Source organism: Zootoca vivipara, chromosome 4 (genome assembly GCF_965207765.1).
Source record: "Zootoca vivipara chromosome 4, rZooViv2.hap1.1, whole genome shotgun sequence".
In the NCBI taxonomy this organism is placed as follows: domain Eukaryota; kingdom Metazoa; phylum Chordata; class Lepidosauria; order Squamata; family Lacertidae; genus Zootoca; species Zootoca vivipara.
Genome location: NC_142587.1, coordinates 37,357,266 through 37,381,549, shown reverse-complemented (window position 1 = coordinate 37,381,549; position 24,284 = coordinate 37,357,266). Strand labels below are relative to the sequence as shown.

Sequence of the window (24,284 nt, the reverse complement as noted above, 5' to 3'; positions counted from 1 at the left end):
CAACAGATTTCTTTCAGAAATAGCTTTTATTAAAGATTTTCTCGGGTTACAAAAGTACGTGCATTGCCTGTTTTCAGGTCATAGGGTCTTTTTCTACATTTTCTCATAAATGTGAGACGTGAAAATTGTATACAATAGAAGGTTGGGGGAGAAGAAAAGTAGGGAGAGAGGGCGGTGGTAAACTTGAATTCTTTTAGTACTTAGTGTATGTGTGCGCCCCCCCTCCCAGCACCATTTGGGTAGCTTTTCTATTTATTTACTAGTTTTCACTGGCAGGGCATGCTTGGTTGCCTTTAGTTGACTGCATTATTTGTTTCCATGAGGGGGGGGGTGTTGTTGGGTCAAGGTAGCCACATTGATTCGTATGCTGTCAGTAGCTCCTTGTTGCGCCGTGTGTGTAACAAAGGGGAGGCCATACCGGGGTGAAGGCGTCCTCTTTTATTTGTCCCTGTGTCAGTTTTAGTTTGTTGGTTAGCTTTTCTAGTAAGGCTGTTTCCCATACAATTTGATACCAGTGGTCCATGTTCACTCCTGACAGGTATCTCCAGTGCCTAGCTATGATGCTTCTGGCTGCTGAGAGTAGGTGGGTTATCAGCTCTTTGTAGTGAGTAGGCATTATTGTCCTGGAAAATATTTAATAGGCTGGAGCAGGCATCCCCAAACTGCGGCCCTCCAGATAGTTTGGCCTACAACTCCCATGATCCCTAGCTAAGAGGACCAGTGGTCAGGGATGATGGGAATTGTAGTCCAAAACATCTGGAGGGCCGCAGTTTGGGGATGCCTGGGCTGGAGCCACAGCCCAACTTAGCTCAGTAAAGTTGAACCATGGCTTATAGTTTGTCTCACAGAAACCACAAGCTGTAGCAGAGGTTTGTTGCACAGCATGTAGAAGCAAAGCAACAGTGGCAATAATCTCTCCAGTCTCACTTTTGTCAGTGCCAGCCCAGCAAGGCATTGGAAAAGGGAGTCTGTGTATCTCTGGTTTGCCCTCCTCACCCACCAAATTTTAGAAGTATCTGTTATTTTACCAGCAGATGCTGTTCTACAGTGTAAGCAAAACTAGTTAAGTCCCTTGTTGAACTGAATTTGCAAAAGATTTGTCTTGTAACATGCCTAAACTGACTGTGCCACATGACTCGTGTGCACTAGGTTGTCAAAGTATTTGCAGGCATGGGAATGGCATGGGGCAGCTGGTTAGGAAATGCATGTCAGTTCCTGCATGAGGAATGCTGTGTAGAGATTTCTCACCCCTCACAGATAACAACTCAGAACTACTTCTTTTATTACCGTAATTCAGAAATAATGGGTTCACTTGCAACATTGTGCGCGTGTGTGCCGATTTGTATATTCAGACTGCTTGACCATGCTTAACAGTATTGCCACATTTCAAGTATGTGCATCTGCTCTCTGGCATGTCGGCACAAGAATATGCATTCAAAAATAAAAAGTAAACCAGATTTTTAAACTCAAATCAAATCTCAGAATGAGAAACATCCCATGCAAAAACCCCTAACAAGGTCATGAAAATTTATGAGTTTACTCATCCGATAAAAAAGTACTTTTCATTAGCAAAACTGTTTTTGTGCTTGTAGCCACAGTTAGTGTGGTTTGCACAATCCACTTTATATTTAGCATGCAAGGGGTGCAAAGCAAGGTGTTCAGGCAGGATACCACAAAGCACCCAGTGCCTGGTTTCACACAGAAGTTTAGAGTTGGAAGGGATCCCAAGGGCCATCTACTCCAACCCCCCTACAATACAGGAATCTCAGCTAAAGAATCTGACAGATGACCATCCAACCTCTGCTTAAAAACCTCCCAAGAAAGGAGAGTCCACCACCATCCATTTTGCTGTCAATCAGGTTGTCAGAAAGTTTTTTCTAATGTTCAGTTGGAATCTCCTTTCTTGTAACTTGAATCCATTGGTTCGGGTCCTACCTTCCTGAGCAGGAGAAAACAAGCTTGCACTATCTTCCATTTGACAGCCTTTCAGATATTTGAAGATGGCTATCATCTCTTTTCCAGGCTAAACATACCCAGCTCCCTCAACCATTCCTCATAAGGCTTCGTTTCCAGACCCTTGATCATGTTGGTTGCCCTCCGCTGCACACATTTCAGCTTGTCACTGCTTCTTGAACATGCTTTTGATAATATTTTTGTATCAGTTTCTGTGACCAGAGTCGCTTAGAATGTGAATGTGTCTATTTATATCCATTTAGGTTCGCATTATTTGCTGCTCCTGAATGAAATAAGAGAGCCGGACACAACTAACAGTCGGTGAGTATAATGCTGTTTCGAGATTTATTGAGAAACTTAAAACACAATAATGGGCAAACCTTTCCTGATGTCATTTGAAACAAACCCAGTCTATAACTTATCAGATATTGAAAGAAAATGGTTTCATTTATTCCAGCTTTGGTATTGGTGGATAAAGAGAGAGATTGAATAAACAATACAAAGAACTAAGGAATCAAATCAAACATTCTTTGGCAAGATAAGTGACAAAAACATTATTACCAAGACTTTAAATCCAAAGCTAGTTAAGCAGATGTAGACTGAAAATGCTTTTTGGTTTAAACTTTACACACTTTTAAGTCTTTTCTGTTTTCTTGTTGCAAAAAGCATTACAGAAGAAATATATGTGAATGTTTAAGAAAGTGGAAGTCATTTTAAAATTCCATACAGATTTTCATCATTGTTCCTTTTTGGGGGCTGTGGAACAAGACCACCAGTTATGGTTTGAAAAGGGATTGCATCCATGAAATGCTACCTTTTGCCACTTACTTCATTCACATAGATTTGGCTCTGTGTTATGAGAAACGCCAAGCTAGGCAGCTGTCTTGATAAACTTTTAGCAATCAGTTTTAACAGTTCAAAATTTGCACAACCAAGTTTTGTACACGATTGTTTCAGTTCCCCTGCAGATGGGGGAGTACACGTGGTCTTGTGGGAATCTTGGTTTTGGAAAGAAAAGCAAAGAAAACCACACCAAATTTTATTTTATACAAGGAAAATGCAGTAAGGCAGATGTTTTTAAATGTCTTTCTTTTTGCCTTCTGCATAATAAATGGACAACTGATTACTGGAAGAAAAGGAAGCTCATGTTTGCACTTTTCAAACAGACTTCCCTAATGCACAACAACTATTAAGAGTTTAAGTGAGGCTTATTGTGAGGGTTTAGGATTGGTCCCTTTTATAACATAGACTAGCACTGAAAATGAAATGTTAGCTGGGAATTAGAGACTCTGGCCCCCTTCACAGCACAGAAGCTGTTGCAGGCGCTGCCCACACCATTCAGGTAATGTCAGCTGGAAGCTCCATATTCGAAGCTCCTCCTTGTGTCAGCATTGCCCCAAGCTTTTCAAGGCAATACTTGTGATATTGGGGTTTGTGGTGCCAAAGGCAGCTGTACTGCATCAGCTCTCGTGTCACAGAATTAACATGGGAAGGGCCCCCAGAGGCACTAGCACAGAATGGCAAAAATAAAACAAAGTTTTATTTTTAAGGATAAAAATAATAAAATTGTAGAGTTGATACATTGCCTTAGGGTTTGGCTCAAGTATTCTGAAGCGCCAGGCACTAAATAAAGTGCTGGAATTGGGAAGTAACAGTTTATTACAGATTGTGTATGTGTGCAGGGTAGAAGGGTGCATTTTGAAAGAACTGCATGTCCTTTGCTGTCCAAGCCAGTGAGCTAAGCATGTGTTGCTCCTCCAGATTGAGGTACCTCATTGGCTGAGACACAAAGAGGGGAAGGGTCATGGCTTAGTGGAGCAGTAGTTTTGCAAGCAGAAGTTCCAGGTATCTCCAGGTAGGACTGGGAATGCCCAGTCTGAAACTCTGGCTATCATACTGCCAGTCAAGTCTAGACAATGCAGAGTGGGATGGACTAATAAGGCTGTTTCCTATGGCTGCAAGAGCAGCCATAACTCAGCAACCCATGAAGCACTGTACTATGCTATCCCAGGTCATAGCTGTTTAGAAGCATTTTGGTGCAGTGATTTCTCAGGATGAGAGGGCAGCCTACGTTCATCATAATGCCAGGGGCACTTTAAGAGGTGCAGAAAATTATTACCCGACCACAAACCATCTGCAAGCTTAAGACAGATTTTGTCAGAAGGGAATTTTGCGGGCCATTTAATCTAAATCTGTAAATGTTTCTGTTCTAAGTGTGGCACAGTTAACTCTCAGCAAGTGCATGCCTCTCAGGTTACGAACCCCGAGCTAACTTCTGGCCTTAGCAAAAATATTGTTTCACTGTTTTTTCTCATATGATATATGCACATCTTAATAAATCACAGGCAAAAAGCATAGTTTTCTCTTTTTAAAAATCCAAAGAGAATTTATAAAAAGTTGTAAGCAAAAATAATACAGATATTTGCCCGGTTTAGTTATTGTCCATATTAAAAGAGGGAACGTAGGTGTGGTTGAGCTGAAGCTTTTCGTAGACATTTTTCTTCATAATGAGCTGCATTATCTGATTGTGTCTCCCCGCCCCCCGAATGCAGCATGCCAAAGGTGGTTTGCAGTTATAGTGGAACGTGGCTGAACAGGTACGACACAGATTCGCCATTGTGTGTTCTTCGGATCGCCTCAGCCAAAATCATAGAAATATCAATAACCTACAAGGAAAAGATAGTGGTGTACTTTGTTATCTGGACATGCCAAAGTGAGTCTCATTCAAAACCTCAATTGTGTTTTTTTTTTTTGGGGGGGGGGAGGAAAGTCGCCAATCAGTGTTGTTGTACTAGCTCTTTTCATAAGACCCTGCAGATACGCTGGAATATCTTGATTAAGTTTCACATTTCCCAAGACTCCAAAAACAGCCATTCTGCAGACTGATGACTAGAGTTAGTAGAGGATACAGTCATAAATTGTCTAAGAGTGGTATGGGTTCATATTGCAATACATTGCACCTGAGAAGGCGCAAGCACCGCTCTGTGAGCTGAAGTGCTATCTGGGCTTGCTCAGCCAGGGGGCAAGAGGCTTCCTGCCTGCCCCCAGCTGAGCAGTTCAAGAAAGCCCCTCCAGCTTGCATGAGCCATAGCAGTATGGGGGCTTTCTAAGGGCTGGGCAATGTATCTTGGCTGCTTCCTCCTCTCCTAAGGTGGGGAGGCAGCAGAGATATATTACAGACATTGTGATATATCAGCATATTTAGCTGCTGATATCTGTTTTTCAACGTTGTGATATACCGTCCAGCCCTACTGATGACATGTGGGTAAGAGACAGAAACTGTGCATAACGGCAATGAGAGTTGTTGCCACTGGAGGGCAGTGAGAACTGATATTTACAACACTTTCCCTCCAAGGCCTGTAGTATTAATTTTTAGTATTTCTCTTGTCGCGTTAACCATGCCCTGACCAGACTTGTTTTGTGGTGTTCCGCAAGGAAGGGGTGCAGTGTGGGATGGGGGCATAGAGCCAGAAGTGCCCACCAAAGGCTGTGTCAGCCAGCCAGGCTCCCCCATGCACTGTACCCAGTGGCAAGGGTTGGGTTGGCGCAGTGGGTTTTGTTTAGCCTCCGTGAACATGTCTGCCCCAGGTGCCATCGAAGGACGCAATGCTGCTGGTGCTTGGTCTCATGTGCCTCCAGACTACACCCCTGAGACAAACAAATACCAAGTAAACTTTATTTAGGGCCCCAGCATCCTTACTCATTTCTTTCTTTGGGGTTTATTAAAGAGTGTTTTAAGCAATCATTTCCCAAATAAGGCACTGCAGAGGCTTTTTAGGTGAGTCACCAGGGATGCCTAGTACAAGCCATAAATCAATTAGGACCTGATTTAGCATGTTTGATATGTATTCAGAATGTAGAATTGACCATAACTATATCTCTCTCCAAGTCTCCAAGCCAAGTCTTAGGATTTATACAGGAGCGGAGGGAGCCTGCTGCAGCCTCACCGGCCCAGCCCTCTGTGGCCGATACCAGCGGACGTGGTATCGGGTTTTCAACATCGTAGTCTGGTGCTGCTGAAACAACAAGCTGCATTGACCCCAGCCGCTGCTCAGGATGACAGGTTGTTCCCAGTGCTGCGGGGCAGAGCGACATTGCTCCCGCCCCTCCAGCTTGCGTGCAGCCATAGCCTACCATCCCAGGTAACAGCAGCCAAGTGCACTCAGGCTCCATTCGGAAAGCTGCCTCTGCCCTGCACGGGCAAGCTACCTTTCTCCAGGGAGGGCATGAAGCCCCCACCTGCGTAGCCCCAATCCTTCTCCTGCTCATTTGCAAGCAGGAGAAGGATTGGGACTCCCCCAACTGGGGAGCAGTTTAACAGAGACCTCGCTGCACTTCTGGTCAGGGACTCCGTAAAACTGCTTAGCTGAGGCAAGGGCAGTGGCACACTCCTCAGCCAAGCAGTTTGAAGAAGTGGAGGGAGGAACAAGCTGTATTGTGCCTCATCGATGCAGCATGTTGCTCCCTCTGTACAAGGGAGTCCCCCTTCACTGAGTCCCCCTGCCTGGACGCAGCTTGTTCTCCCTTGGCACGCTGGTAGCAGAAGGACTCAGGTGCAGCAATATACCGAGTGAAGCTAACACCATGCTCTGCCCAGGCCTAGGAGGCTGTGATGCTGTCATGGGATGAAACAACAAGCTGCATTGGACTATCATGCAATGAAGCTGCCTCACGAGCCAGACTTGAGTGCAACTTCCCTCTTTGCAAATCTGGCCTTGGTGAGGAAGCACCTCATTGCACCTCCCTCAAAAAGATCTACAGTGGTGCCTCGCTTAACGAATGGATTTTGCGATCGGAGGTTGCCTCGCAAGACGAGGTTTTCTATAGAAAAACAAACCTCCGACTGCAAAGTCCAGCGTGCAGCGAAAAATTGCCAGGGCTTTTTGCCGCCTGCCTTCCCCTTGGCCTGGGGAAGGCAGGCGGCAAAACACCCCCACACCGCCGCACTTCGGCTCCGGGGTTCAGAGCCGCTTGTCCCTCCCCCCGCCCGACAGATCCGGCATTTGCCTCTGTCGGGCAGGGGGAGGGAGTAGTGGAGCATCGGACCGTGCCACGAAAAGCTGGCACCGAACGCAACTTCGGAGACCTCCGAAGTTGTGTTCCGTGCCGGGGGAGGCAGGCAAGAGGCGGCGGCGGGGGAAGGTCTTCCCCCGCCGCCGCGAAAAGCCGGCATGGGGCTTGGCAGCGGTGGCGGAAAGGCGCAAGATCGTTCCTTCGCCCACCCCGCCCGACAGAGCCGGATCCGACGAAGCTTCTGAAGCTTCGTCCGATCCGTCTCTGTCGTTGGCAGCAGCAGCGCTTGCTCTCTTGGCTCAGGAAAGCGCCTGCCGCCACCAGTTTAATGCATTCCTATGGGAAACGGTGCCTCGCTAGACGAAATTTTTGTAGGACGAATTAAGTCCTGGAACGAATTAATTTCGTCTAGCGAGGCACCACTGTATCTTGGGGGGTGTCCCCAGGCACACAACTATTTTATCCCCTTAATGTGGCTTGTAAAACTGTTATGTAAAGCTCAAAAAGATGAACTGCTGCTGTAAATCAGCGCACCATACCTGAATCTTGGGACAATGCTTCATTTTTTCGTCCTGTGGGATTGTGTTGGTGACGACGACTGCTTCAAAGGCAGCATTATTGATCCGTGAAATAGCAGGGCCAGAGAAGATCCCGTGAGTGAGAATAGCATAAACCTTAGTTGCTCCTGCAGACACTAATCTATAAAACATAGGAAGGGGGAGAGTGGGAGATGTATGAATGTCAGCACGAATCTAGAGTGCAAGTTTCAGGAAACTACAAGAGTAATTACCCACTCGAGCAAAGGCAGACAGACGCACAGAGCCCGAGACGTGCTTCTCAGGCTCCATGCTCTAGTGGCGGAGCTTGTCTCCAAGGTTCATGTGTGCACATGGCTGCACCCGTGCCAGGGGAGGAGGAGCAAGAGGGCCTGCCCAGCTGCCAGAGGGGCAATAGCCCCAAGTGGCTCCCCCAAACACTACACACCTGTCGTCTGCCTGCCTTCACCCAGGAGGGCAGGCTGCATCTTTCCACCTGGAGCAACTGACCACCCCAGAAGGAAAGACACAGCCTGCTTGCTCGGGTGAAGGCAGGAAGCCCTGATGCCCCTCCTGCTTGCATGAGCCCCAGAGGCTTTGGGGCTTGCTCACTTATCTTGGCTGCTTCTTCCTCCCAACATATCACAATGTTAAAAACCAGTTACAGCCCATCCTGCACAGTTACGATGACTTGGCTGCAAATTTCATCTATATACCTAGGTAGGCTCCGTAGAGTAAATTAACAGGGTATTTCCTAAAACGGTGTATTTCAATTAAGATTGAAGATACCCATAAAAACATACTTAAGTCATGGCAGGCAGAGAAACCAATGTTTTGTGTGGGCAAGATCTCTTTTTCCTGAACTAAAATGAAACCCATACCCCCCCCCAAAAGAAACCTCTGCTGCTACCAGATTCTCTTCAGCATGAAGGTCTCCCTCAGTTTTTTACTTACTTGTCTGCAGCGTGACATATTGTGCCACATGTGTCTGCCATGTCGTCTACAAGAATGGCTACGCGGTTGCTCACATCCCCAACCAAGACCATCCGGTCCACTTCGTTGGCCTTCTTCCTCTCTTTGTGAATCAGGGCAAACTCGACATTCAGTCTGTCAGCAATTGAAGTGACTCTGCATCAAGCGGGAGCAAAACATAGTCAACTCAATTTTTTAGAACCTATAAAAACATTACAACAGCAGCAGATGAAGCAAAATTCAACCCCCACTCCCCTCGATTTAAGGCAGGGCGACATTTATAATCAGGACTTAGATTTGCTTGATGGAGCATTTTAAAAATTAGCTGCATTTGATCACATTAGCTGTCTCAATTTAGCATAATGGGTACGCTTGATAGCGAGAGAGAATCTTTGCTCATTAGAGTGCAGAATTTTGTTAAGTACGTCTCTCCTGGCAAAATGCACATGATGGGCAGCCCTCGCCTGCCTCTAGCACCCAAGTCTTTGTGCATATGGCTGAACCTGTAAAAGCTTGCTTGTGACCCAGAATCCTAGTCATGCAGGATTCCGTGTCCTGTGGATGGAAGCCTTCTGGTATGTGAAGACTCCCATGACCACAGAGGACCTCTGTGCTCTTCCCACAAAGGCTAGGGAGGTTGGGACTACTCAGCACGTTGCTGCCTGTGTTGAATAAAACCAGAGTGCTAATTTCTCAAGGAGGCTTTGGTAACCCACAGACTACCACCAACACACGATGCTGGAGTTGAAAAGACCTGCACTGGCTTCCCATCTGCTGCTGGGCAGCATGTATCCAGAGTAACTTAGAGTATGTACAATCCCAAGTGGACTGCAAGAAGATCAAACCTATCCATTCTTAAGGAAATCAGCCCTGAGTGCTCCCTGGAAGGACAGATCGTGAAGCTGAGGCTCCAATACTTTGGCCACCTCATGAGAAGAGAAGAATCCTTGGAAAAGACCTTGATGTTGGAAAAGATTGAGGGCACTAGGAGAAGGGGACGTCAGAGGACAAGATGGTTGGACAGTGTTCTCAAAGCTACAAACATGAGTTTGACCAAACTGCGGGAGGCAGTGCAAGACAGGAGTGCCTGGCGTGCTATGGTCCATGGGGTCACGAAGAGTCGGACACGACTAAACGACTAAACAACAACAACAATCCCAAGTTTATCACTACCATTATTAGGGGCAGGGTGAAAAGCACTATTAGTGGTTCTCTATCAGCCAGAAGCAAAATTCCTGTCAGTGAGTTGTGCTTTCAGTATAGTGTGCCCGAGTTTCAGGTGCCTGGCCAGACCTAAATGCAAAGGCCTAATCCACGTTTGCCTTGGTGACTGGGCAGCTGAAAGCAGTTTCTACAGATGTCACAGTGGTAACTTTTGCAAGTATGGATTTAGAGGGGTTTAGTGTGTCAAATCCCTAGTCAGCCATGACTTGGTGGCAAGTCACACTGCCTTTCTGCCTCACAGGGTTGCTGTGAGGATAAAATGCAAAGGGTGTGAGCCATGTTTGCCACCATGAGCTCCTTGGAGGAAAAGGTGGTATATAAACATAAACAAGCAAACAAAATGCCAATCAGGTCCCAAGCAGACCTGCCTGGCATGGAAAGAGCTTTAGGCTTTCCAACTTGCTTAGGGGTAAAGGCCCCGCACAGCACTCCAGTTCTGGATGCGGGACATCATTGCAGTCAAACCAACACTTTCATGCTTTGCCAGATGGTCACACGAAGTGGCTGAGGCTCACAGAGCTTTCCTGTAAAATTTGCCAGAGATCACTTCCTTTGTCTGCTCTGGCAGTAAGCGGTAACCCTCCATACATCCTGCCTATATGGGCATCCTCCTCTTTCTTCAAGCTGACGGCACATGCATGTCTGAGCTCTGCAGCCCAGTCACCATATTCGAACTTACATTTTGTACATTTGTAACTTAGATAGCCGTTATAAAAGTGCCTTCATTTTGCTACTGTTAACTGTTTCTTCAAGACCGAGGTTATTTAAGTAAATACATTTTTTACCACTTCACAAAACTGTGTGTGCGATTGTTGTTTTTAAGGGGGAGGAAATAGGCAGTACCAGGGAAAATCCAGTATGCCTTAAAGCATTCTGCATTATTGTTTCTAGGAGGTTACATGAACCTTGCCTTAGCTTCCAAGTTTAAGCTGCAAAGGATGGTACTCTGCTGAACTCGCGTGAGCAAGGAAGGATAACAACAATATATCCTCTCCCAATGTCTAAATCCTTTCCTACACTGGGATGTTCCTGTGGGATCTCACACAAGCATCCCTAGCATTCAGGAGCTGATGCACTCAGTGGGCCTTGCCCACCAAGCAAAGTTCAGAGCTTGAAAATCATCTGGTTGGCCACTGTGAAAACAAGGCTAGATGGCTCTTTGTCCTGATCCAGCAGGACAAAGAAATTATTTTAAGAAGGTAAGATTGCCAGTGAACTGCTTGGAACACACTCCTTTTTTAAAAAAATGTTCCATCTACAGAAGTTAAGCAACCTATCAATCACTTAGATAAACATCAATTGCCAAAGTGGTTTCTGCGCTGTAAAAGGAATGCTGGTGAGATTGTTCCTCCCAGCATATGGTCAGAAGGCTCCTGCGGTCAGCACTTTTCTGAAGCTAAGGATGTAAGCTGCCTTGGCTTCCATAACAGAAAAAAGGTGGGTTCTGCATGTCAGAAACTATATAATACAACAGGTTAGCTGGAGATTGCATTCTACCTTTTTGCTCCTCCTGCATCTGGTGAGACAATGACACAGTTCCTCCAGTCTACAATATTTTCTTTGATCCACTGCAACACAGCTGGTTCTGCATACAGGTTGTCCACTGGGATATCAAAGAAACCCTGGAGATTGCAAGAAAGGAGGCAGCCAGGTATTAATTTACGGAGATACAGATTTTCATACGATTAACAAGCTGCAGAGGTAGGCTAACAACTGCCAAAAACTCATGCAAAATAAGCAAATGAGGAGCTTTCTCTGCCACAGCCACTAGGTAATTTCCTGAGGATTGTAAGCCAGTATTGAGTGGGACCAGTGAAAAAAGTGGGCAGGGTCACAAGCGAAACTGGGCAGAGCAATGGATGAGACTCTTATCTTTGCACCGCAGGCAACACTTCAGCCATGTAGAAGCTGGAAGCTCCCATATGCTCACACATCTTTATCCAGACAAACTAGAGGTACAGTATTGTCCCAGAACAAGGACACATTCCAGCCAGACAAAAGCACCTGAGGGAAGTGTGGAGCAGGGCTGGTGAGGGGTGACACAAGGCACGACCCTGATGAGAGTATATAAAACAAAAGGCAAATACTGTCCAAACATGGGAAGAAGCACATACAACCTTTGCTCCAATATATGTCCAAGCGCAACATCTAAATGGCTGTGGTTGACCATTTTAAATGAGATGCTAGTCATGCAGTCTAGCCTCTAACACTCTTGTTGATATGCCCGTTTCACTGAAATGCTTGAAACAAGAGAGGCAAGGACACCCCAACAGTTGCAAGAAAAAAGCTTATGGAATACATTTCAGCCTGCATCTAAGCAGCCATGTAACAGCCACAGCTTTGTGACAGTGACTAAATTTAGTGACTCCAAAAGGGTGGGTGGTGTTCATTTTAATAAACTGCATCCCAATTCTCATTAGCATCGAGGCTGGTCCTCTGCCTCTCTTGATTCTGTCACTTAAGGGAGCTGCTCTTCACTTCTTTCTTCCTACTGAAAAAGCTGTCACTTTCTGAGAATGAAAGAAGCCATTTGGACCTTCCTACATGATTACGCCCCCTTCACATGCACAGCAAACTCAAGAGTTTGAAGCCCATGGGAGCAAAAAGCAGGTGTCTTACTTGGCCTTGAGAAAACTTCCAAGACTGTGTGTGTGTTGTCTACAGCTGACAGTCAACAACCTGAGGCTTTATGAGAGAGAGCTGGAGAGATAGCAGTTGCTTGTTACATATTTAAAATGCCCCAGCCTGGAATTTAAACAGACCACTGCTGTAACAAAGCCCATGATGCTTCAAAGCAACCCTGGAGACCACAGGATTGCCCAAAGGAAATCACTACACCTGGCTTCAGTTTTAGTAGAGTCAACTGCAACATATGGATCGCTGCAGTGCAGAGCTGTTCTTGAAGGTCCAGATCAGGGTCCCCAAACTAAGGCCCGGGGGCCAGATGTGGCCCAATCACCTTCTAAATCCGGCCCGTGGACAGTCCGGGAATCAGCATGTTTTTACATGAGTAGAATGTGTCCTTTTATTTAAAATGCATCTCTGGGTTATTTGTGGGGCATAGGAATTTGTTCCTATTTTTTATCCAAAATATAGTCCGGCCCCCCCACAAGGTCTGAGAGACAGTGGACCGGCTCCCTGCTGAAAAAGTTTGCTGACCCCTGGTCCAGATGCTCAACAATCGTGCCATCAGCAGCTAGCAGGGTGGATCATATGATGACAGTTGAATATATCCTCTTCACGGGCTGCCAACTTGTCTCCAGGCTCTACTCAGGTTGGTGGCCTTAGTTTTTAAAGCCCTAAATCAGTCTGGAACAAATATTTTCTCAGGAATTGCTTGTCCATTTGAACCGAGTAAAGAACCGCACTCAGCTTCTGAAACCCTTCTTGTTATCAGCCGGGTGAGGGAAAAGGGTCTTTGCCTGTTGTGCTACTCAGATGATGCAGCAATATCCCTAGAGAAGGCCCATACTGCCTACTTTTAAGTAGGCACTGGAGACATGCTGTGAGCATTCAAACTATCATTTTAATGCTTCCACAAGCAAGCTGACTTTTTGTTTACAAAGGTGGGGCACAAATTTTAGTAGACAGATAGAACAAAGGGGGGAATCAAGCTTCTACTCACACAATGGGATTTCACCTTCCTCTCCTCCCATTTACAGCCTCCTATATGCCCCCCCTCCAAAAAAAAAACAAAAAACACTGCACAACCGATGCAGTGGACAGCTGGAGGTGGGAGGAGCAGAAGAGCAAGTGTTTATTCTGCTTGCACACAGACCTACGTAGCTGCACACAACCCAACACATTTTCCTGATGGCAGTACAAACACACAAAGGGAAGCAGCATACAGGAAGGAGAGAAAAAGGAATCCTCATTACCTGTATCTGGGAAGCGTGCAAATCCATGGTGATGATGTGATCTGCTCCAGCAACTGATAACATGTTGGCGACAAGTTTTGCAGATATGGGAGCGCGGCTCTGGAGGGAACAAAAGACAGGTTTTATGAACTTTGGGGTTGTGGGGCAGGTGAGAAGGAAGTCATAAGGTCTCTCGGTTCAAGCGATGCAAGTGGACAGAGATCAGAGCTCTTCCACACTTCTTATAATATCTATGCATCTCTCTATATAAAACAAAATGTTGCAGCTGTATCCTCATCCTAACAGAAGTGCTTCTCCTCAGGGTTCCAGCCTGCCAGCCACACCTTCACCTCTAGCCTCCCTTCCAGTTGCCTTTTTTATATACCTTACACTCAACATCCTGCAGCTCTTAGTATCCACTGAGCATTCTCAGTTCTCATTGGCATCAGGAAGACATTGGCACCAGGTAAGCAGTCCCCAATGTGTGCTTTTCAGGCTTGCAACAAGTATTCAAATCACTTTCTTCACACACTTCAAATGTTACCTGCTGTTGCGCTCAATTCTTGTCCCAACCCAGGGGCAGATATGCACTCATGTTTTTAACGGTAGGAATGGGTTAAGGAAGGGTTGCGGTAACGCAGAGAAAAAAATTACACGTTGCTTTTAACGTTCTTAATGCGTTATTAAAATGTGACACCAGAGGGCGCTGCAGAGCCACCAGCAGCGTTTTGACGAATATAAACCAACAACAAAGTAAGAAAAACGATTTAAATTTAAAGTATGCCCTGTGACATTTTAGAACGATATACCCAATGCCCTCCTAAGAATGTTAGACACGTCAGTGTAGATCCACTCCAGGACTCTGGACACAATTGTTTGGCTTTTCTAAAAGCAAGGGCTTCTGTTTTAGACCTCTTTGGATATTTTTTAAGCCACTTGCTAACTCCAGACATCCAAACTAGTTTAATATAGTCAGGGCCAAACTCCACCTTGTACACAAATGCATGCTGAAAACCACAGCTTCTTATAAGGAAAAACAACTGGGGGGGGGGGGCAATCTGCAGCAGAGACCCTGCACACAATGAACCACTTTTCTCTGCCTTTCCTGTTGTTCCACTGAAACTTCCCTCCCCCAAAACTGCTTTTCTTGGCACTCAAACCCCATTTGCCTTGTGAAGATAATCTGGGGGCAGGGGAGAGATCAGCTCATCCCATTAGTTGTCCCCTACAAACACTTCAACAGTGTTTTTTTTTTTAAATCAAGGGTAGAAAATCTGGGGCCCAACTGATGTTATTGGACTCCAGTTCCCTTAACCCCTGAGCACTGGCCATGCTGGCTGGGGGTGATTGGATTTCATAGAATCACAGAATTGGAAGGGACCCTGAGGATCATCTATAGTCCAACCCCCTGCAATGCAGGAATAGGCAGCTTGTCCCATACAGGGATTGAACCTGCAACCTTGGAATTATCAGCACCACACCATAAACAACTGAACTATCCACCCGGAAGACCACAGGTCCCCAAAGATCTCCCAGGGGAGGAGGCTGTGAGACTCCCAAGAGACCTACTTGTGACAGAGGACTCTGCATTCTTCTCTCTCTCTCTCTCTCTCTCTCTCTCTCTCTCTCTCTCTCTCTCTCTCTCTCTCTCTCTCTCTCTTGTTTAGATTAGTTATTGCATTGTGTTGTATTATGAAAGATCTTAAAATCTTATTTTTAAAAATTCTCCTTCACCCCAAAAGGAAATCTGGTTTCAGGTACCCGGAACAACTAGGGGAGAAACCAGCAGGGCAGAATTTTCAAGGTGTATTATTAATGGCGGCGAGCGCCCCAACCAATTTCAAATGGTCCTATACCCTTGCCCCCCCTCCCCCACATTACATTAAGTGTTGCCTCAGCAAGTGTGTATTTGGAAACATTTGGCTACTGAGGCAACATGTATTTTGGAACTGAACAGTGTGAACAAGTCGTCCCTCTTAAGTAGTAAACACTGACATCATTTCCCCATGTGATGAAGTTTAGCTCATAGGAATGAGGAACCAGATTTAACTGGGAAGTAGGCCTTTCCAAAATGGCATTTAGATACTTTGAAAACACTAAGAAGTGTGGGGGGGGGAATGGAATGCATTCCAGATCACCCCATTTTTTGATGCAAAACACAGTCACAAGTTGATTCCTCTGTAAAAGGTTTGCCTCACCAAGCATGCAATATTTTGGCAGAATGGGACATACAGTATTGCTACTACAGAAATTCGTCTTGCTAAAATGTAGCACTTGAAAATACTTGAAATGCAACTGTTCCACTAAGGGTCAATTCTTCCAAGTACCCCCACGCCCCTAACTTTTTGATTGCTTCTTTTACATTTCACTTTAGGAAGCTAGTCCTAAAATTCCAACACAAATGCAAATGCTCAGGATGCAAAGCAGTTGCAATGCCTGCAGGAAGTGGGAAAAGTCAGGAGAAGAAAGGAGAGTTGTAAAAGGCTGAAAATGGACGAGAGGGGATAGAGAAAGAAGAGACACTCAGAACATAAAAGTAACTGCAGAACAACAGAACTGAGAAAGAACTGCGACAGAAACCACTACCTGCACAGATGATACACAGACAGCAATGTTTTGGGGCTGAGCTCATTTTGGGTGTGGGTTGTTGTTTATTCATTAAAACTGTTGTTTAATGCATTGCAAACTGCTTTTAATAAAGATGTATATGAATTACTGTTAGATTACATGTTAGATTTAACTGAGATGGGGCAATCAGCTTCCCCTTACGCATAGCAGAGTCACACGCATGACACAATCCACCAACTGCTTCTGCCATATGGTACACATTCATTGCAATGCAGTTTGCCCAGAAGTTTTACACCTCTCACAATGAATGAACGGGGGACTGCATAGCAGGCATCCCCAAACTTCGGCCCTCCAGATGTTTTGGACTACAATTCCCATCTCCCCAACCACTGGTCCAAAAGCTACGTCTTGTTAAGACACCAGTGTGACAAGCGCAGATACGGCATCTCTGATAATTAGTAGGAAGTATTTACTTTGCCTCATGGGATGTTCTGGCCTCTCAAAGCCCAACTGTAGATAGGTCACATCCAAGCTATTTATCTGGTTCTCATTAGCAAGGAGAAAAATTGGTCATTAACACTTTCTGAAGATTAAGGTGTCTCCCGTGTGAAGCCATTAATATGTTGTCACTTTTTGAATATTCAGAAAACCACATCCACACACCAGCATAAGATTTACTTCAAATAACAGCTTGTTGATGCTGCCAAATTGTAAGCGCTCTGGGCGGCATCCAGTTTGTGTCAGCCTAACTTGCACAATAGTCTTCTCCTTTCTTTCCTTGAAAGACCTACATTGGCTCCCGGTACGTTTCCGAGCACAATTCAAAGTGTTGGTGCTGACCTTTAAAGCCCTCAATGGCCTCGATCCAGTATACCTGAAGGAGTGTCTCCACCCCCATCGTTCTGCCAGGACACTGAGGTCCAGCACCAAGGGCCTTCTGGCGGTTCCCTCGCTGTGAGAAGCCAAGTTACAGGGAGCCTGGCAGAGGGCCTTCTCGGTAGTGGCGCCCGCCCTGTGGAACGCCCTCCCACCAGATGTCAAAGAGAGGAACAACTACCAGCCTTTTAGAAGACATCTGAAGTGGAGCCCTGTTTAGGGAAGCTTTTAATGTTTAATAGACTATTCTATTTTAATATTTTGTTGGAAGCCGCCCAGAGTGGCTGGGGAAACCCAGCCAGATGGGCAGGGTATAAATAATAAATTGTTGTTGTTGTTATTATTATTTTTCCTCCATCTCTGCCCCAAACTCCCCAAAAACCTGCTCTTCAAGGTTGGATGATACGCAGGTGGAGGAGAAAAAGGGCAAGTGGGTTCAATGTTGGCGATCGCCTTTTAGTACAAACACTGGGCAAGGAGACACTTGCACAATTGGCTTCCACGTCATCTAGATTGCAACATGCCTCCAATCCAAGAGCACCATGACAAAAGGTGCCTGCAGGGAACAGCTTAGCAAGTAAACCCAAGTCACCCAAGTGAACAAGCCAAGTCACACACCACGGAAGAAGGCCCAAAATTTGAGGGCTGTTAGCTAAACTGACCGACAGGGAAATACCTTTGAGGGGGGAAAAGTTGTTCCTTCTCTAATACAGCGAACATTTCCACTTAGCATTTCTTTTTCTGATTGGGGCAAATCAATGCTTCAAAAGGGAACCCAATGAGCCAACAGAAGAACCATTCATAAGTGCTGGTCTGGCTTGTATGTTTCGTGAATAAAATCTGGAAATCAGTTGGGGTTTTTTTTAAAACCCCTCTAAAAACCAAATCCTTGAACCTTCAAGGAGTTAACTACTGGACATTTTGCTCTCTGCTTACAAATTACACTTTAGGATGAAGAGCAAGAGACAAAGCTATTAGTCACAGCTCCTTTATGTAACGCAAACAACAAATATTTCAGAATGACATCAATATTTTTAGAAGATCTGAAACCTGGAAATTTCCAGTTACTTTCTCAGCATCCTATAGAACCATACCCAACTTTTGGGTCTGGACAGGTGAACTTGTCTACCACACTTTTTGGCTTATATGTTTCTAGTGTGTGTGTGTGTGTGTGTGTGTGTGTGTGTGTGTGTGTTTGTGTGTGTGTGTGTGTGTGTGTGTCATGCCTACACAACCCAATTTCCAGTTTTCTCCTTCAAAACTGTGAATAATTTATGCTGCTGCTCCAATAATCAAGGAATTTGCTCTGCATGTGTGGTGAATATCCTATATATATATATATACACATAAGTCTTAAATAGTGGCTTAGATTTAAAACTTTCCTGCTCTGAGTTACTTAATTTTTCGTTTACTTTGGAAAAGGTCTGATATAAACTTCAGTATGAACTTTCTTGTGTTGGCAAAAAGTAGTAATGTTATCTGGAAATGCAAAAATCCCAGTCCCCCCCCCCCTTTCTTGATAAGGGAGGCAGAGCTTGCTCAAATGTAGTAAAATATTATGCAATTTAAACTCAACAAGTTGAGATCAAAATGGGTCAGCTGAGATTCTAATAATCCATGGTACATTTTAAATCAAGATAGCTGTAAAGTACCACTTACCCATCTACCTTGGTCCTATATAGGAAAACACAACAAAAGTCAATTAATGAAATATGCAAATCCTGTTCTCTCATCTGCAAGAATAGGATAAATTTTTAAAATAATTTTAATCAGAATCCCCATTGACCTCTTTCATATGCGGTGAAAAATTTAGTGTTGCAAAAAGAATGTGTATATGGGTTAAATATCAGGTAGTAAGATTCGACATATTGAAAGAAGGATGTTGCATATGATTTGAAGAACTAAAGAGAATATTGCATCCTCAGTGACTTCCCTTTAAGGTAATAAATGATAAAAGTAAAAAATGGAACTCTGAGATCACCTGGATCAGCATCTTTCCCCCCCAACCTTTAAGGCAGCAAAAGGGTCATTATCAAAAACTTGTCATCTTATTGTAAGAGATCTTAAGTAGAAATAAGTTTCATTACTGGGGAAGAATGATCAGCTCTCCAATATTCTAATATGAATAGAATAAAACGTTCCAAAATGGAACAATGAAGCAGGTTTATCTAATTTAAAAAGGGGGGGGGATCACTATAAAGATGTGGGGTATTGTACTCCAAACAAGTTGCATAATATTTATAATGGTAAATCATGACTGGAGATGCAATTTCCCATGGCATTCCCTGCCCTGTCATTCCAAGAGTGTGGTTAGAACTAATTATAACTTATCTCTCAGTCCCAAAACTAATCTCACGTGGTTGTCTAAGCACAATATTTTTCAGAATGTGTTATGCCTCTAACTGATTTGTTCGCAGCTGCAAAAATTGTGGTAGCCAAACACTTGAGCCCAAGAATGCCTATAATTAAAAGAATGCATTACTAAAGTATGGAAAACAGCACAATTAACATAATTGAGTTAAAGAATTAAACTGAGGCAGAAGACACAGCATAGGAAGATTTGCTAGGAGGCATCCTTTTGATTTTTTTAAAGCAAATGTGTAACATTGACATGAATGCATACAATTGTTTATCGGTATCTCAGCATGAAAAATAATGAGAACTATACTGCATACAGTAATAAATTCCTTGCTTCATACTATGCTGCACTATTTTTATGCCAATCACACCCACAGGTACTTACATTTGGATTTTTCAACTGTGTTTGTGGTAGAATTTGCTCAGCTCTCATTTGCAACATTAATATTTGCCGTATCAACTACCAAATATGCCATGTTGATCTCAGGGGCACCATGATGGGTTAGGGAGGAAGAATCCTCTTTGCCAGTTAAGATCAAAATTTACTTGGGAGCAAAGTTGACCAATTTCACTGGAAACTTTGCTTCTAACTAAAAATTCTGCATAGTGCAGGTTTAACTACACTAGGTTGTTCATAATAGTCTAAACCAGGCACCCCCAAACTTCGGCCCTCCAGATGTTTTGGACTACAATTCCCATCATCCCTGACCACTGGTCCTGTTAGCTAGGGATCATGGGAATTCTAGGCCAAAACATCTGGAGGGCCGCAGTTTGGGGATGTCTAGTCTAAACGGAGGGTGGGGAACATTTGGCCCTTCAGATGTTGCTGAACTTAAACTCCTCATCCCTAACCATTGGCCTTGCTTTCTGGGGCCAATCAACATCTGGAGAGCCAAAGGTTCTAAAAACATTTCATAATTTGGCAAATCAGGGCAATTGTACAGGGGCAGGAGAGGATGACTCTTATTTTGATAAGCACCTTCAGAGAGTAACCACCGCTCACCTACCTTGTCTTTCTTATCTTGCCTAGCGTAAGGGAAACATGGGATTACTGCAGTAACTCGGGAGGACGACGCAATCTTGCAAGCATTGATCATGATGAGAAGCTCCATCAAATTGTCGTTTATTTCACCACAACCACTCTGGATGATGTAGACATCTTCCCCTCTTACGCTCTCACCAATCTCTACACTGGAAAGAAAGATGGAGACACAACGATGACATGACCGGGCATGTTAAGTCTATAAAGCAGACAAGTAATACTTAAATTCTGTTCCTAAACAATACATTGTAACTAAGCAGCTTAGCTCTCTGCAGATAATGTACCAGACACAGGCTTACTCGCCAAACTCAAAAATTGCTTTTCAGACAAGAGGGGTCCTTAAAAACCAACAAGTTGTGGCAATGTGATCAGAGGCTTCACGCGTTATCATAGACTTAACCACAGGCTTTGCCTTTATAGGGTGTTGTACTACTTGGCATACTGTTAAGTCTCAACTCACTAGCTCCTGGGAAGAAGAATTGATTGTTAAGCCATTCTGAGAAGTGTAGCTCTCAGCTTCCCAGCAAACTACAGTTTCAAGGATTCTGTGGAGGACGCCATGACTATTTAAAGTGGTGCAGTACTACTTTGTATAGTGCAGACAGGGCCTCAAGAGCGTAAGATTAGTTGAGCACATGCTTCATTATTCCCACTGAAATCAGTTGAGCATAAAAGGGCTTAATTTTGGCTTGATTCTGCCAGGAGTTTGCATCATTTACCTAGTTACAAAAAAATCCACTGTTACAAAAAACTACTAGTTAACGATTAAGATTCCACCCCATCTCTCCGACCCCCCTTGCAAGGTTAAACATCATTCTGCTGTGGTGATACGGATAAAAGGGCAATCAAGCTATATCTTCCCCCAGAAGAACAATGTTTGTTTTATGCAATTTATTAAATCCAGCCATTTGGAACTTTCGGTTCAAGTTCGAAGGGTGACTGGTGCAAAGTGCCCAAACCACTAGACAGCTGAGATTTTATACACAAAGACGCACTTTTAAACCTCCTTATTTCACTTTGAATTTGCACCATTTTATAAAATGCACTGCAGGGACTTCAGCACAATTATCACAACAAATCCCCACCACCCAAAAAATATTACATTCCAAATGGAATCAAAGCTACACAAATCATTACTTCAGCTATACCCTCCTTATGCCATGGTACCTTTGACTCAAATGCACTATGAGTATCGTTCACCTATGACAGAAATAACACACTTATATTTTATTTTGTTTGATTCATAGGTGTGAAGCCCAACAGCTAATGTAAGTTTCATTTGTGGACATGGCCATGGCCTTTAATCTACAGCAGGCATTGGCAACCTCCGGCCCATGGAGGCCGTTTATCCGGCCCACGAGCTGCCCACTCGGCAAGTCCCCACGCCGCGCCAAACCGGCGGACTTGAAGAGTGGCGCCAAAAACAGCATCTGGGCATGCCCAGATGTCAGAAATCACTTCTGCGCATGTCCAGGCATGCGCAGAAGCGATTTCCGATGCCGCGCCGCCCATACCCAGAAGCTGGAAATTGCTTCTGCGCATGTCCAGGATGTGTCCGGCCCACGGACTAGCGTCAGTGGCAATGATCCGGCATACAGCCGGAAAACGTTGCCGACACCTGATCCACAGTATCCAAAAGAGCCGAACCCCCCCCCCCACGCCAAGTCCTAGAGAGAACATTATCGAATGTGGCTCAGTGTGGCAACATGATTCTTTGTCCAAAGGGTAGAGGTCCTCATGCAAGTATTCTAAAACAATTTAGGCACAATTCTCTCTCAGACCCACTCACCACACAGGCCCATGGGTTCTCTTTTCAGCCCACAGGACATTTCTTATGCTAAAGAACTCCCAGGTGATCTAGCCTGGTGCTGATCTGAGCCAGACATGCTTAGCTACTGTCTCCATGATGGGGAAGGTACAGAGGTGAGCAAATGTACACAGATGGGAAGATCAGCTGAACAACAACTACAACTACTACTACTACTACTACTATTACCACCACTACTGAGACCTAGTTGGATGATCTAAGTGACATTAAGCTAGCTCAGTTTATGTCCACCTGGGTACTTGGTGCACCACCTGTCAAGGTCAGAGGAGTAGGCTTGCTATCCTATATAATCAAGTCCTTGTGTCTCTGCATCCAGTCCCTGTGTCTGCGCTACTGCGCATGTGCCCCACGGACACAGGGATTGGACGCAGAGACTTGGAGGGCAGAGACTGGCCCCTCCTCCGCCTCCTCCCGCTGTCCCGAGTGGCGACGGCCTCCTCCACCTCCCTTCTCCTGAGGAGAAGGAAGAGGCCTCTGCCGCCGCCTCCCGCAGCGCGCCTCAGGTAAGCGCGCCGCCCCTCGCTCTCCTGCCTCGCCACTCGGGACAGCGGGAGAAGGCGGAGGAGGGGCCGGTGGGCCTCAGGCGCTCGCCGGCGGGTGGGGTGAGAGCGGGAGCTGCGGCAGGAGAGCAAGGGGCGGCGCGCTTAACTGAGGTGCGCTGCGGGAGGCGGCGGCAGAGACCTCTTCCTTCTCCTCAGGTGAGGAGGAGAAGGCAGGTGGAGGAGGCCGTCACCACTCGGGACAGTGGGAGGAGGCGGAGGAGGGGCCAGTGGGCCTCAGGCACTTGACGGAGGCGACACCTGCGCGGTCCCAGGGCTTCCCCTCCGTTCCCGCCCGGCTAGCGCCCGTTTACTGAACGGGCTGAATGACACTAGTTGTTCATAAAAATGCCATCTCTCTCCTCAGAAGTCCAATCTGAACTGTGTCCGAGTTCAAGGAGATGGCTTGAGGTGTCAGGCTAGAGACAGAAGAGGGAGGTTGATAAGTATACTATCCAGCCTGCTGCACTACAACTTCCCTAGCTGAGCTGGTGGAGGCAGTTTCAGATGTGAAGTTGGGGAATTTCAATATCAGTGTTAGAAACTGAGATATGAAAGCCAGGAGCTAAATGGCACCTTAAACCTAGGTTACAGGATGGAATGTCTAGGCACACTTTTTTATAACAAGAATACAAAGCTGAAAATGAATGAACAGCGCTAAGATATTATGTTCATTTTTCACAGGGTCTAGTCCAGGCATGTCCAAGAGGTAGATCGTGATCTACTGGTAGATCACGGGGTGTTCCTGGTAGATCCTGGTTGATCTCTGCCCCCCCCCAGCGATCTCCCAGCGATCTTACAAGAAAGAAGATTCCACCTCAACATTAGGAAGAACTTCCTGACAGTAAGAGCTGTTTGGCAGTGGAATTTGCTACCAAGGAGTGTGGTGGAGTCTCCTTCTTTGGAGGTCTTTAAGCAGAGGCTTGACAGCCATATGTCAAGAATGCTTTGATGCTGTTTCCTGCTTGGCAGGGGGTTGGACTGGATGGCCCTTGTGGTCTCTTCCAACTCTATGATTCCTTAGAAGAAGCAAAAAAAGCAAAACAACAACAACAACAACAACTTTGGCTTCCTACAAAAGCTAAACAACTCTTGCTTCCTAAGAAAGCTCAAAAACTTTGGGTAGATCACTGCTAGATTTTTTTATGACAATGCGTAGATCACTGCCAGTTTTTTAATACTGCGAGTAGATCGCAGTCTACTGGGAGTAGGACGTCCCTGGTCTAGTCCTTCCCCTGCCCACCCCCCTAATATTCTTAAGAGGGTCTCTTCTCCAGTCTTCAGAGAGTGGCTGGGAGTGGGGAGGCAGAAAAAGCCCCTCCTTTCCTTCCACTCTGCAGTTTTAATCAGAAATCTTAGGCGCAGTACTGCACCCAGAGCTCAGAAACTGCTTGCACCAACGAAATTCCGTCACAAAACACGTCTAGAACAATGGGAATTCCGAACGCTGTTCCAATATCCAATAATTGCAGGATTTCGTGGCCTCCATGACAACCATGGGGATATCTCAGTCCATTG

The 24,284-nt window shown here is 45.3% G+C and overlaps 1 protein-coding gene and 2 long non-coding RNA genes across 5 annotated transcripts in view; 2 read left to right on the top strand and 1 right to left on the bottom strand.

Moving 5' to 3' along the window:
• LOC118084646 (uncharacterized) overlaps positions 1-2,282 on the top strand; it is a 251,499-nt gene extending 249,217 nt beyond the window's left edge. Inside the window, exon 15 of the long non-coding RNA XR_004692539.3 lies at positions 2,217-2,282. This is a non-coding gene — a long non-coding RNA (uncharacterized LOC118084646). The remainder of the gene's footprint in view (positions 1-2,216) is intronic.
• Positions 2,271-24,284, bottom strand: part of PRPS2 (phosphoribosyl pyrophosphate synthetase 2) — a 28,679-nt gene continuing 6,665 nt past the window's right edge. Inside the window, exons 2-8 of one of the 2 annotated variants that reach the window (XM_035114295.3) lie at positions 20,365-20,548; positions 18,659-18,673; positions 13,577-13,675; positions 11,196-11,320; positions 8,457-8,630; positions 7,506-7,665; positions 2,271-4,619 (exon numbers count right to left, since the gene is read on the bottom strand). In XM_035114295.3, coding sequence (XP_034970186.1) covers positions 4,527-4,619; positions 7,506-7,665; positions 8,457-8,630; positions 11,196-11,320; positions 13,577-13,675; positions 18,659-18,673; positions 20,365-20,548 — 850 coding nt within the window. In that variant the 3' untranslated portion in view covers positions 2,271-4,526. The remainder of the gene's footprint in view (positions 4,620-7,505; positions 7,666-8,456; positions 8,631-11,195; positions 11,321-13,576; positions 13,676-18,658; positions 18,674-20,364; positions 20,549-24,284) is intronic. The other variant, XM_035114297.3, reaches the window with a different exon arrangement.
• LOC148685904 (uncharacterized) lies at positions 4,713-18,808 on the top strand. Of its 2 annotated transcripts, XR_015949513.1 has the most exons (3): positions 4,713-6,095; positions 12,795-12,972; positions 15,930-16,270. It is a non-coding gene; the product is annotated as an uncharacterized LOC148685904 (long non-coding RNA). The 2 variants fall into 2 exon arrangements; XR_015949512.1 differs by lacking the exons at positions 4,713-6,095; positions 12,795-12,972 and adding an exon at positions 13,673-14,021 and having other exon boundaries at positions 15,930-18,808.